Source organism: Danio rerio, chromosome 14 (assembly GCF_052040795.2).
Source record: "Danio rerio strain M-AB ecotype USA chromosome 14, GRCz13ab, whole genome shotgun sequence".
NCBI lineage: Eukaryota > Metazoa > Chordata > Actinopteri > Cypriniformes > Danionidae > Danio > Danio rerio.
The window spans coordinates 19,320,001-19,335,239 of NC_141034.1; the positions used below are offsets into that span (position 1 = coordinate 19,320,001).

A 15,239-nucleotide genomic window follows, 5' to 3' on the forward strand; every position below is an offset into this window, starting at 1 on the left:
CTGTTTTATGGAGAGAAGATTTTTTCAACACATTTGTAAACATATTAGTTTTAATAACTCATTGCTAATAACTGATTAATTTTATCTTTGTCATGATGACACTACATAATATTTTACTAGATGTTTTTCAAGACAGTTTAAAGTGACATTTAAAGGCTTAACTAAGCAGGTTAGAGTAATTAGACAAGTTATTGTATAACGATGTTTCTGTAGACTACAGAATAAAATATATAGCTTAGAGGGGCTAATAATTTTGACCTTAAAAGTGATTTTAAAAAATTAAGATAAGAACTGCTTTTATTCGAGCAGAAATAAAACAAATAAGACTTTCTCCAGAAGAAAAAATATTATCAGACATACTGTGAAAATCTCCTTGCTCTGTTAAAAATCATTTGGGAAACATTTTAAAAAGGGAAAAAAAATTAAAGGGGCGTTTAACAATTCTGATTTCAACTTTTACCCAAATTTGGGTTGATTTTTTTTGCAATACAACAAACATAACACAAACAGCACAGCATTCATCATGTTATTAATGTGATGTTGTTTTCATTACAGTCAATCGATTAGGACACATATGCTCATGAGATGTCAAAAGGGCCTTAGTGTCTCTCAGACTTTGAGGTTAATACGAGCATTAAAAAATACAGTGACAGAAAAACATGTTAATTCACTGCTACAAGTACCTGCTCATTTATTACCTCCTTCTCGCTGATCACTGTGATATTCTCTGAATCCTCCATTTGGTCAAACTCAGCAACTCTCCAGTCAAACTGAAAGACAGACGATGTGTCCTTGTCCTCCTCCACCCCTCTGTCTTCCTTCTGGTTTTCTTAGTTGATCTCTCCTCCTCCTCTCTCTCTCAGTCTGTTCTCTTCTATCTGACCTTTTAAACAACACACGCTCCAGAAATAGTGTAACACTGGCACACACAGACCCACTGACAGCTGTTACTGCTGGTAACCAATATACAACATTACACACACACACACACACACGTAGTGGGAATAAACTATTGACTTGCATCCAAGGTACTCAAAAGTCAACATATATGACAGAAACAGTCTATGAAGACATACAATCAAATCAATGAGCTGGCTTAAGTTGGTAGACCTTGCTGACGCTGAAAAACAATTTGTATAGTACAATATGAGGTAACTTTATTATTATTATATTCAGATCATTTAGTTACACCTTATTCTACTCTCAGAAATAAAGGTACGCAAGCTGTCACTGGGGTGGTACCTTTTGTACTTGAAGGGTGCATATTGGTACCTCAATGGTACATATTAGTACCTAAACATTTGAAGAGTAAACTTTTGTACTTTTTAGATACTAACATGTACCCTTGAGGTATTAATATGGACCTTTTATGTACAAATTTGTACCTTTTGACAGTTCAAGTATCTTTATTTCTGAGAGTGTAAGGTGACACAGTTACAGTGTAAGTAATTATTTAACTACTGAGTAATTGTAATTAGTTACATGTACTTTATGGTTGGGTTAGATGATGGGTTAGGATTAGTTGCATGTAATTATGGATAATTCATTGTAATTACATGGGCTGTGTGTAACTATGTCACCTTAAATTAAAAATGTTACCAATTATTACAAAAATAAAATTATATTTAAGTAAGAACATGGATGTATATGTGCATTGTACTGCCAAATTAATAATTTAAATGTAGGTAGTAATTAACTTCACTTAATATAAAGTGGGACTGAGAGGTCTGCACTTTGTCTTTTGCTCATTCACTTTGAATGTGTGCTTTATCAAAGCAGGCGGTGGTTCATTATCTGAGAGGACATGTTTAGCTCTTCTTATCCTTCAGAGGAGCATCTCTTCCTTCAACACAAAGCAGATGGTTGTAAAAATAAACTGCTATCTTTGCTCTCATGCGATTATGTGCTAAAGACTGTCCTCTATAGAATCAACAGATTCTTTTATTCATAAACTTTTTATAGTGTTTTAATTCATCAGAATTATTTTTAATGGAGATACAGTGCTATAAATATTGTAAATAAGATATGCAGCTGTGGAAAAAGAACTTCTTTTGTGATGTATTATTTAAATGACTTTATTACTGGGCTAGTTTCAAACAAGATTTTCATTTAGAATGGAAAATAATTACAATAAAAACAAATTTTAAAAAAGCAGATTATTAGCAATTTAATAAATAAAACACCAAACACCAATTAACATTTTACTCAAAACACAGAACTTTTTTCCAGAGTTTTAGCCTAAGCTTGATTTCCATTCAAATTAATTTATTTGTGGGATCAAATGTTTCAAAACTGTAAAATTAAATTTGTTTTGCTTTAGTGCACATCATGTAATGAAGTCAATGAAGCAATTAAAAAGTAATCGGATTGCATTTTACATTGATTCATGAACTCTTTTGTATGTGATAAGTTTTACCATACTGTGACACCATGGACTGCATATTTACAAAGTCATCTGGCATGCAGAAAATATCAGACAGTTTTACCATCATATGATAGGTTAGTTTAAATGTTTGTTATTGGGCTTTTCACATTAAATATATCTTTAGATACTATGATTATTAACATAATGATGTGTACATGCACATGTGTGTTTATGAATTTATTTCTAGTATTTTGCTCCCTGCATCAAATTACCATAAAAATGATACTTATTTACATAGAAATCACAAATGCAAGCAAAGTTTGTATTACAGTTTTCTCCATTAGTTTGGCTCATTTCTTGAAACAGAAATAGCATTCTCAAAACAACATGGACAAACCTCCAAACCACTTGGCAATTGTTCACAACAGAATTGATTTTCTCATTCATTTCATCAATTGCAAATGTCTAAGTACATCTTTGCAAATGATTAAGTACAGATAGCTGACATTTAGCACAATTTCCAAGTGAATAGATCTTGTTCATGTAAACTGATTGGTAATTCTCAGTCTAATAGTTGTTCTCTCCAAAATGTGTCAGCGTCATTTCATTGTACATGTCATTACATGCACAATAGTCTGTTCAATTGTCAAAATTAGTCAAGACCATGATACCATGAATACCGTACAGTAGGTGAATCCTTGGAACATTTGATTACAATTTATTACAGCTATTTGTTTATTTTGTTCTGATATATGGAAGTAACTTTGTGTGTGGTTGATCATTACAATCAAAAAAGAAGTTACCATTTCCTTGGCAGTATGAGTGCAATGTGTGACGTCAATCCTTGGGGGCTACTCTTACCCTAAAATCCTATTTCAGTTTTTTTTTTTTTTTTTTTTTAGGTTAATACACAATTGTATTCTGTTAGCTAGATAAAAACAGTACAGTAACCATTGTCAATGAAGGAATGTAGGGTGGACATGAGGGATATTTTAGTGGTCCTTTGCCATAATGACGAAACATATAAACATTTTGACTTGCAGTTCTTACACAATGCTAAAGGGACGAAGCATTTTGGGGACACTGACTGTTTAAATAAGAAGGAAATTTAGTTTTGACACGAGTGAACTGTTTTGGGAAAGGTATGAGCTTTTGCAAGTGAGCTATTGTGTTGTGCTAAACTGTAACACTGTTTTGCCAAATGATCTTAGAATTTTGAGAATGCAATTTCTGTTTCAAGAAATGAGCCAAACCAATGGAGAAAAACTGTAAATTAAAGCTATGTCATAAGAATTTTAAGAGAATTCTACGTAGATGCGCGCTGTCTACAGAAGGGGGCGCCAGATACACATATATTTGCTCTTCAATTTTATAAACCTTTTAAAATAAGGTATTAATATTCTAATCTAATAATAAAAATACTTTTAATTTAACATTTTTAAATCTTTTTATGAGATTTAAAAGCTAGATTTGAGTCCATCTGTTACTTTAAGCCTACGGATCAGTTTCTGTTTTGATCTCAACTAGTCTAATTAAAATAAACTTTAGTCATCTCAATTTACATCAATAAAACTGACTAAAATGTTAAGTTAAACTTTAAATCAACTTTTAGCCTGATTAACTTATTAATATAAGTTAAAGTATAAGCTAACATGACATTTGTTGTCATGATTTTACTATTATTGTTATTATCATTGTTATTATTATTATTATTATTATTATTATTATTATTATTATTATTATTATTATTATTATTAGGAGTAGTAGTAGTAGCAGCAGCAGCAGTAGTAGTAGTAATAGTAGCAACCTATTAGCACCACAATAAAATAAATCAAATTAAATTAAATTAAATTAAATTAAATTAAATTAAATTAAATTAAATTAAATTAAATTAAATTAAATTTCATTTAATTACATTTAATTAAATTAAAATAAAATTTAATTTGACTACACCATATAAAAAATAAATAATTTACTTATTTGTTGGTTGTGTTGAAATAGCCTGACTTTTGCACAACTGTACTATTGCATGAATGACTGCCTGACACATCTGCATATTATTGTATTCATTATTTAAATGATTAATTAGTTTGAAAATATTTGCTATGAATTCAGAGTACCATCTGCCATTAAGGTTGCCTTCTTATCAGTGACGACTTGTTGTCACTGAGTCAGTGTTATTGATGCAAAGCATAGGCCCTTCGTTACCAAACACCAAGTAAATAGGCTAAATTAAGATACAATTATGATTCATTGCAAACTGTTAAAAATTAAACTGTCGCTTACTTTAAACCTAACCTTCACCCAAGAGATCACAGGGATATGTGAATATTTGATCTTTTAACTGTTTGCAGATGTCAGAACTTTTACATGACTCAGACAAAAAAGAAAGATAGCTTACTTAATTAGTCAGTGCAATGATCAAGGGAAAGATCAAATAGGTTATTTGATGGAAGGTTTGTAAAAACATTTTTTGCTCCCTTGTGAAAGTAATTTTTGGTATTCTTTACATAGAAAAATACAGTAGGATAATAATATTTGTTAAATACTGTATAATTTAGTATTTTATATAATAAACACATTCTGATGCGTCCAACACCAATAATAATAATAATAATAATAATAATAATAATAATAATAATAATAATAATAATTATTATTATTATTATTATTATTATTATTATTATTATACGAATAAGTTAATTATAAACTGACATTTAAGAATTAACTGCAAATTTATAAATGTAATTCAGTTCGTATTATTCACTTCATCATGGGTTAAGCAGAAAATAAGCCTACCAAGCACAATCATCTTAAAATCAAAGCGATGAAAGGCTCTAGTGTTATCGGACGGTTGCTATCATGTGATTAACTAAGTGTACTGTAAACCGGTTTAGCTGATGTCACAGTCAGATGTCTTCGTTCACAATGCAATATTCTGCCAATGTTTTCGTGTAGAAACGGGACGGTGAATATGAAGTGGCCATAAACGCGTAAACGGGTGTTTCAGAAGTGTTTCAGCACCAGCATCTTTGGTCGCTGTTATGGTGCAGCAAAGCAAACGCTCCTGACCGGTGAGTACGTCCATTCCCTTTAATGTGAACACATATTAGAGGTTCATCAATATAAATGTGAACGTAAATTCACGAGAGTAGGCTCGTAGAGCACAACAGAACTCGAAGGAAGTGTTCCTCTCTAAAGACGCAGAGAAATTGTACCGATATGCATTTTATTGGCTAATTCCTGTATGTTGCTTGGTATTTTATCTCACTGTAGGTTCTCAAATCATTTAATGTTTGTTTTTTAGCATATTGTTTTATTTCTACCTATTGTCTTGATTGGTCATCATGATGTGCTAAAGGTAAAGTAAGCTCAGTTTAAAACAACGACTTTGCATAACCACCAAATATTGACGAACTGAAAGTGAAAAATAGGAAGGGTGCACATGAAGTCTACAGATATTTTAAATGGAACAACGTGATCCAGCTACATGGGTATAATACAAAGCATAAAGTGAGATTATATTAGAAAAATTCTGGTTCACTACTTTATATTCTTGTTTATACTTACTGTATTACACAATAAAATCATCCTAGTTTTATTATAACAACACATGATATATAATTATATGCAACTTAACACCCGTCCTGACGCTATTAACCATATCACATACTTGTAGATCAATATCGTTCAGTATGTAAATGTATATGCAGCTGGAAGGGCATCAGCTGTGCAAAAACATAAGCTGGATAAGTTGGTGGTTCGTTCTGCTGTGGTGACCCTTGATTAACAAAGGGACTAAACCGAAAAGAAAATGAATGAATGTAAATTTATAGTTGTAACAAGGAAGGTGTAAAATAAAGTGTAACCCCCCAAAAAATGTAATAAAAAGAAAGAAGTTTGAGGATATACACTTTGTCAAGAAATAGCAACAATTGCCTAATTTCATAAAGTATTCCCAAAATATGCTTTTGGGGTCTATCAAGAACTTTACAATCAAAAATACTTTTTAAATAAGGGGGAGCATACACTCTCTCAGAAATAAAGATACGAGAGTTAACACTGGGGTGGTACCTTTTCAAAAGGTACACATTTGTATTTAAAGGGTTTATATTGGTACCTCAAATGTATGTACAGTATTAGTACCTAAAAACTCAAGAGGAACACTTTTGTAATTTCTACTTTGTACCCTTGAGGTGTTAATAAGTATGCTTTAGTTACAAATGTGTACCATTTGGAGTTGTACAGTATCACCCCAGTGACAGCTCTCACACTGTTATTTCTGAGAGTGTAGTAAATACAAACATGTGCCAAGATGCCTTTTTGTTTGTATGTTCACATGGGGTTCCTCGGGTGCTCTGGTTTTCCCGACAGCCCAAAGACATCCGGTATTGGTGAATTTGATCTAAAAAAACTGGCCATAGTGTGCATGTGTGTGTGTGAATGGGAGAGTTTATAGGTGTTTCCCAGCACTGGGGGTTTCATAGTGCACTCTCAGGGCTGGTTTCCAGGAAGGGCATTTGCTGTTAAAACGTGCTGTGGCAACCCCTGATAAAGGTGGAAAATAACTGAAGGAAAGTGAATGAGTGAGTGAGTGAGTGAGTGAGTGAGTGAGTGAGGAAATAGAAAGAGAGAGAGGGAGAGAAAGAAAGAGAGAGAGAGAGATTGAATCACCATTATTTACAACATTTAAGTATTTCCATACTTTTAATTTTTATTAATGATCTTTTATAGCCTTATCAATTACAAAATATCAACAATATTAATAAAAAAAGAAACAATAATAATAATAATAATAATAATGACAAAAACAACAACAAATCAACAACAACAGTGAAAAAAGTTACCAGAAAACCAAAACACTGCAATTGTCAAAAAAGAGATTTAAAAAGACCTAAAGGCCTAAGTTTTCACAGGCATTGTTACAATGCTACAACATTTAGCATTTATCCTTCCCACATGTCTTTGGACTTGTGGGGGAAACCGGAGCACACGGAGAAAACCCACATGAACATGGGGAGAACATGCAAACTCCATACAAAAACGCCAACTGAGCCAGCCGAGGCTCAAATCAGTGACTTTCTTGCTGTGAGGCGACAGCACAACCTACTGCGCCACCGTTGCGCCCGTTTAGCAGTTTCAAATATTAAATTAAATTAAAACTAAATATTTTTTCGCTAACTGAAAAATTTGGCCACAAAATGAACAATTGATGTGAGAAAAACTGACCTAAACATATGATCCATTTAGAAAATGATGGACCGACGGACGGTAAGACAGAAGGACAGACAGACAGACAGACAGACAGACAGACAGACAGACAGACAGACAGACAGACAGACAGACCGACCGACCGACAGACAGACAGATAGATAGATAGATAGATAGATAGATAGATAGATAGATAGATAGATAGATAGATAGATAGATAGATAGATAGATAGATAGATAGATAGATAGATAGATAGATAGATAGATGATAGATAGATAGATAAATAAAACAAATAAATAAAACTAACCTATATTATTGAATAAACTAATAAGGATTGATTTACACACTAAGATGTGTCATGCTTGTTCTTTCGGTTATAAGAAATAAAGGGTGTAATGAATCACTTGAAACATCTGTTTTAGACCTCTGTTGTATCAAATAAGGCAAGACAAAGCCTGAATAATTGTAAGGTAAAAATTACAAAAGGCTGTTATGAGCTATAGCTACTGGCTGGAGAATCAATGGCTATACAGTAGATGAGCACAGGTTAAACATGTCCAGTCATAAAACAAACAGGTTTAGGTTCAGAGAAAAATCAATAAAACATTCTGTGCCTAGAACATCAATTCTTTTGGACTTTGGAAATGTTTTGGGTCTTTAGGTTAAATTCAGATGCAATGTCTTTGAATCTAGGGTTGCCCCTTTTTGAGGAAGTGTAGTCAGAAATCTTATGATCTTCTTAAGGAATTAAATACAAACAAAACTGCTGACATGCAAATTATATTTCTCATGTGATCTGTTGCATTGACTGGGTCTATTTTTATGAATAGCAAACTTCACACTTACATGTCATTTGGATAGGAAAATAAATTTGATTATGTGGGCTCCAATCTATAAGCTTTACTAATAATTATAGAAAACAAATTAGACATTTTTGTGATCTCCATTCTGCCAGTAGTAAAAAGGTTAGTGACATACTGTAATAGTTGCCTAGATCTACAATTCAGAACATACTTTAAGCATACAAGGATAGCTTTAAGTCATGTATAGTCGTGTTTATGAATGTATTTCTAGTATTTAGTTCCCTGCATCAAATTAACATGCAACTGATATCTATTTACATGCAAATCATAAATGCAAATAAAGCATTTACCTGATTCTTTCAATTAACCTGAAAATAAATTGAAATTGAAATAAGTTCCATCATGATTCAGTGAAAAATATATTTTAATATAAAAATTAAACAACATACTTATTCTGACCTGTACTTACTAAAATGTGTAAAACACTCTATATAAAATATGTAAAACAGTAAAAATATAGTCTGTTGTTCTAAATATGTCATTATAGATAGATTTAAATATGAATAAGATTTTTTTTATAAACTATTGTTACATTGAATGAAATTTTACTCACGTTTTCTGTAAATCATGTAAAATAATTAAATTAAATTAAATTAATCTTTACTTTTATTCTTTCAATTAACTCAGTAAAAAAAGGTGAAGTAAGTTCCATCATCATTCAGTGCAAAATATATTTTAATAAAAAATTAAACAACATGCTTATTCTGACCTGTACTTCTTAAAATATGTAAAATAATCTATATAAAATATGTAAAATAGTCTAAATATAGTCTGTTGTTCTAAATATGTCATTATATACAGATTTAAAAATATATTTTTTTATTAGTGACTATTGTTACAATGAGTGACATTTTACTCACATCTTCTGTTAGTTTAATTTAATTTAATTTATGTTTAAACTTTTCTTTCAATTAACTTAGTAAAAAAAGGTGAAATAAGTTTCATTATCATTCAGTGCAAAAATTTTTTTATATCAAAATTAAAAAACATGCTTAATCTGGACTGTAATATTGAAATATGTAAAACAATCTATATGAATATGTAAAATAGTCGTAATATAGTCTGTTGTTCTAAATATGTCATCATATATAGATTTAAATATCAATAAGATGATTTTATTTGTATAAACTATTGTTACATTGAATGACATTTTACTCACGTCTTCTGTAAATCATGTAAATTAAATTAAATTAAATTTATCTTTTACCTTATTCTTTCAATTAACTTAGTTAAAAAAGGTGAAATAAGTTCCATCATCATTCAGTGCAAAATATATTTTAATAAAAAATTAAACAACATGCTTATTCTGACCTGTACTTCTTAAAATATGTAAAACAATCTATATAAAATATGTAAAACAGTCTAAATATAGTCTGTTGTTCTAAATATGTCATTATATACAGATTTAAATATCAATAAGATGTTTTTATTTGTATAAACTATTGTTACAATTAATAACATTTTACTCACGTCTTCTGTAATTTAATTTAATTTAATTTAATTTAATTTAATTTAATTTAATTTAATTTAATTTAATTTAATTTAATTTAATTTAATTTAATTTAATTTAATTTAATTTAATTTAATTTAATTTAATTTAATTTAATTTAATTTAATTTATTTATTCTTTCAATTAACTTAGTAAAAATAGGTGAAATAAGTTCCATTATCATTCAGTGCAAAATAAATTTTAATATAAAAATTAAACAACATACTTATTCTGGATTGTAATAATAAAATATGTAAAACAATCCATATAAAATATGTAAAATAGTCTAAATATAGTCTGTTATTCTAAATATGTCATCATATATAGATTTAAATAACAATAAGATGTTTTTATTTGTATAAACCATTGTTACATTGAATGACATTTTACTCACATCTTCTGTAAATTAAATTACATTCAATTATATTAAATAACACTTAATTACATTTAATTTAATGTAATTTAATTTAACAAAAAAAAAATGAATAGAGCTTTTACCTTACTCTTTCAATTAAGTTCTATCATCATTCAGTGCAAAATATATTTTAATATAAAATTTAGACAACATGTTTATTCTGTCCTGTACTTATTACAATATGCAAAAGACTAAGCAATCACAGTAAATTTTGTAAAAAGGCAAAATATAGACTGTTGTTGTAAAAATGTCATTATTATATTTATATTTAGATATAAATAAGATTTTATACTGTAAAAACTATTGTTACATTGACAGACATTTTACTCACGTCTTCTGTAAATCATTTAAAACAACAACAACAACAACAACAAAAACAACAACAACAACAACAATAATAATAATAATAATAATAATAATAATAATAATAATAATAATAATAATAATAATAATAATAATAATAATTATTATTATTATTATTATTATTATTATTATTATTATTATTATTATTTGCTTCAGTAATTTGGAAAGTGAGAGTGAACCTCTTCGTAAGCTTAGTTTTGTGATAGGCATTGCCTCATGCATGACTTTGACGTACTGTAGCCAGTCACACTTAAGAGGAAATCTTCTGGTGGTCTTGTGATAGCAACTGTGAAAGTGCAATTAAGAGTCATTTTATTCCAAGCGCTGTTGCATCACCGAGTACTACACGCACTAAAGGAACTAAAGGAACGTACTGAACTTCAGAAATAGTGCTTCTCGTGCCAATCACATACTCAACTTCTGCTTTGTTAAATTTAAAACAAAAAGTCACAAGTTATCAGTCACGATCTATTGTGCAGGCTGACCTGGTGTGAGCTTGTGTTTGGGTGTGTAGAGCATCTGTCAAAAATCTGCTACAAAATGCTAGCCAGACAGTCTTGCTCGGTGACATATTTCAACTCAAATGAAAAACTCAAATGTGGAATGTATGGTTGATGGTTTGAAGGGAGACACATATACTGGTTTGTCAGGGCTTATCAGCGCTCTCAGCAGTTTATTCACTTGTTCCTCTCAAAAATTAGTTATGCTGTAAAAGGTTAAAATGGGGAGTACAGGAGCACACAGCTATCTAGAACAACATTTACAACATTCATTTACACATTTATTTATTAAAATCATCAGTAGGATCTCATCTAATCAGAAATGCTCAATGGAAAGTCACAAGGTTGTTATCTTTAAAGAAAACTGCTCTAACAGAACATGTGCAAACAGTAGCTTCGTAAGGGAGTCATACAGGAGGGAATTACAAAAATGGGAGGGATTTACACAAAATGGGAGGGAATAGACACTCGGAGGCCCATATAAAGAGACAGCAAGCCAGAGGGAGGGAGGAGTGTGTTTCTGTGCACTTTAAATGCGTTAAAGACTCTATTGTGCATTTTTGAGGTTTGCTTAATAACAGTCTTACATTTCTGTTGAAGGAGGTCAGAGAAACTCTGAGGCTGTTTGAGAAGACGAAAGAGAAGAGAAGCAGGCGAGATGTTCGGCTGTCAGGGAGACGGGTTGAGGGTCCGATCCTGGTTTACTTTGATCTCAGGGTTGGTGGAGTGCTTGGGCTTCGCAGGGGCTGTTTTCGGCTGGGCATCGCTGGTGTTTGTGCTCAAGAACGAAGGCTACTTCAGCAGTCTGTGTGTGAACACCACCATCAATGGAACAGCTGTTGAAGGTCAGTTTGTAAATGTTTAGCACATCCACCTGTTTAAACGGTGTGAGTAAAGGTGTAGTTCAGCCCAAAATGAAATGACCCCATCATATATTCTTTCTCCTGTGGTCCTTTTCTTCTGTTAAACACAAAAGAAGATATTTTAAAGAATGCTGGAACTCATTTATTTCCATAGTGGAGGGAAAAAATACTGTACGAATTCAACGGATCCCAACAACTAGCATTACTTTTCTTTGTGTTCAACAGAAGTAAGCCACTCAACATAGGTTGGATTTGTCAATCACTTTAACCATTTTTGTGTTTTACAGATTGCAGCAGACAGGATGAGCAGTTTTCCCTAATCTTTACCATTGCATCCTTTATGAACAACTTTCTTACACTTCCAAACGGCTTCCTGTTTGACCGCTTCGGGACCACGGTTGCCAGGCTACTGGGAATGTGAGTCAGATTTGCATGTGTGTTTGAATTATGTGTCATATTACAATGTACAACCCAATAACCCAACACATTTAAGGCAACTTAGGCCATTTGAGTTTAGATACTAATATTTGTGAGTACTGTTAACTTCCACCAAATATAAAACATAATTGTAATGACATCTAAATAACAATTAATGGGATTGTTCACCCAAATATGTTAATATACTTACTATTTACTATTTTTAAGTGTATCCTATGTGTTATGAGTTTCTTTCCTGTTGCTTTTCTGTTCTGTTGAATGCAAAAGAAGATATTTTGAAGAAGGCTGGAAACAGGTATCCATTGACATCTATAGTTGGAAAAACAGTTAGTATGGAAGTCAATGGGTACGGGTTTTTAGCTTTCTTCCAAATATGTTCTTTAACAGAAAGAAGAAAGTTGGAACAAGTAAAGGATGAGTAAACAATGACAGGACTTTCAGTTTTTATTGAACCAATCATTTTAGCAACATTAAACCAATTAAATTCTAATTAGTTAAACTTATATATGTCATTATTAAGTGCTTGTTAAACATATAACAACACTGAGTGATGTAATCAGCAATGAGACTATTACTTTGATGAATAATACACAGCCATTGCCCTTTAAATAAAACAATAGACTTCCTTGATGGACTTACAGCAATTGCCTGCCTAGCCACAGCCTTTAATCTTCAACACAATGGTAACTTCAAAAAGTATCCTGATCACCTTAAATAACACTTAATTTTTACATGTACTCCTTTTTAACAGTCAAACAGCAAAGAATGATGGGAACAGATTTGCTGTAACTCATTTAGTTGGAGTTCTACTTAATTTGTTAATGAGTTCATGTAACCTTTTAATTAGTATATTAAACCATTAGTAATATTTGCCTAAAACAAGCCTTTTCTTTTGGTAAACTCAACTGCTTTTGACTGGTTTTGCTATGTAGAACAACAAAAATAAATGATATTTTAGCATATCTTGTAAATACTAGAGAAACAATTGGACATAACAATTAAGTTTTCCTTTATTTTCTCCCCCAAAAATGCTCACTACAACAATTAGTATTATCCTGTATCAAAATATTCGTTTACATGTACTAGTATTGTTATAATTATATTTTATAATTAATTTTAACTATATATTGATTCATTATTTATTTATTTATTTATTTATTTACTTTTTTATTTATTTTTTGTTATTATTATTATCATCATTATTATTATTCTTTCATTCATTTATTCATTCATTTTTGGCTTAGTCCCTTTATTAATCTGGGGTCGCCACAGCAAAATGAACCACCAACTTATTCAGCATATGTTTTCTGCATTAGATGCCTTTCCAGCTGCAACCCATTACTGGGAAACACCCATACACTCTTATTCACACACATACACTACAGACAATTTAGCTTACCCATTTCACCTGCCACATGACTTTGGACTTGGGGAAACCGGAGCACCCGGAGAAAACTCGAACCCGAACATGGGGAGAACATGCAAACTCCATGCCAACTGACCCAGATGAGGCTTGAACAAGCCACCTTCTTGCTGTGAGGCGATCGTGCTACACACCACGCCACCATGACGCCCTATTATTATTATTTTACTTTTATTTTATTTTTATTTTTTTTTATTATCATTTAGCTCTTCAGACCATGCAAAAAGGTATTTAAATCATGTTGATACGCGACACGGTTTTCGTTTACACTATTGACAAAAATTGAATTCTGAAACGTTTAATTATATTGACGCTGAACTTAAGGTGTGTCACTGGCACATCATAATAACCACAACACATGAATTTGGTAACAGCACCACCTAGTGGCCACACGTTAAAAACCCTTAACTAACCATCAATAATAAATCTTGCAAAATGGTTAATAAATGTTGATTGCATAGGTTGATTGTGGTACAATTAGTATAAAATGATTCAGCGGGTCATGCCAAGAACATTGCCTTATTTGGGCAAACTTCCTGTCCGCCATATTGAATTTTTTTAAAAAGCTTCTTTTTTTAACTCCTCCTTGACCGTTGATTCAGTTGTCACCAAATTTGACTCTGATTATCTTCAGACCATGCTAACCATCGACATCGACAAATGTGCTAGCACGATGTCAAGGTGAATCTGAGGCTGTAACTCTTCAATGCTAGAACATATTGACACTGAACTTTAGGTGCGTCATTGGCAACTCACAATGATTCCAGCGCATACATTTACCACCTAGTGGTCAAGAGTATTTAAACCATTCAACTGTCAACGATGAATCAAAAATGTGCTAATAACTTTAGACTGCATAAGTTTATTGTTGTAAAATTGATCTCAACTTATTCCGTGGCTCATGCCGAGAACATTGATACCAAACATGCCATATTTGGCTAAACATCTTGTTTGCCATATTGATTTTGTTTAAAAATTTAATTTGCAACCGAATCCTAGACCGTATGCCGAAATATCACCAAATGTGACTCGAATCATCGTCAGACCTTGTTGACCAAGTGTTGTAAAATTCGTGTCAATAGGCAAAATGGTTTTTGTTTACGGCACCGACAAATGTGCTCATTCTGCCTCTGGACTGCTTTGGACTTTCTGGTTCTGAACTGCTTGGCCCCTTAATTGCTGCTTGCAGCTATAATAATAATATTAATTATTATTATTATTATTTTTTTATTATATATTTATTATTATTATTATTATTGTTTCATATTAATACACTTTAATTGTGCTTATTTTAGTATATAATTTTAC

At 31.3% G+C, this 15,239-nt stretch overlaps 2 protein-coding genes across 4 annotated transcripts in view; one reads left to right on the forward strand and one right to left on the reverse strand.

The window, feature by feature from the left end:
- The window catches only part of smtnl1 (smoothelin-like 1), a 13,511-nt gene extending 12,666 nt beyond the window's left edge, over positions 1-845 (reverse strand). The window contains exon 1 of one of the 2 annotated variants that reach the window (XM_087280446.1): positions 684-804. In XM_087280446.1, coding sequence (XP_087136572.1) covers positions 684-740 — 57 coding nt within the window. In that variant the 5' untranslated portion in view covers positions 741-804. 2 annotated transcript variants of the gene reach the window in all.
- A 4,419-nt stretch (positions 846-5,264) lies between these two features.
- Positions 5,265-15,239, forward strand: part of slc43a3b (solute carrier family 43 member 3b) — a 30,729-nt gene continuing 20,754 nt past the window's right edge. Inside the window, exons 1-3 of one of the 2 annotated variants that reach the window (XM_087280527.1) lie at positions 5,265-5,439; positions 11,808-12,052; positions 12,358-12,487. In XM_087280527.1, coding sequence (XP_087136653.1) covers positions 11,866-12,052; positions 12,358-12,487 — 317 coding nt within the window. In that variant the 5' untranslated portion in view covers positions 5,265-5,439; positions 11,808-11,865. 2 annotated transcript variants of the gene reach the window in all.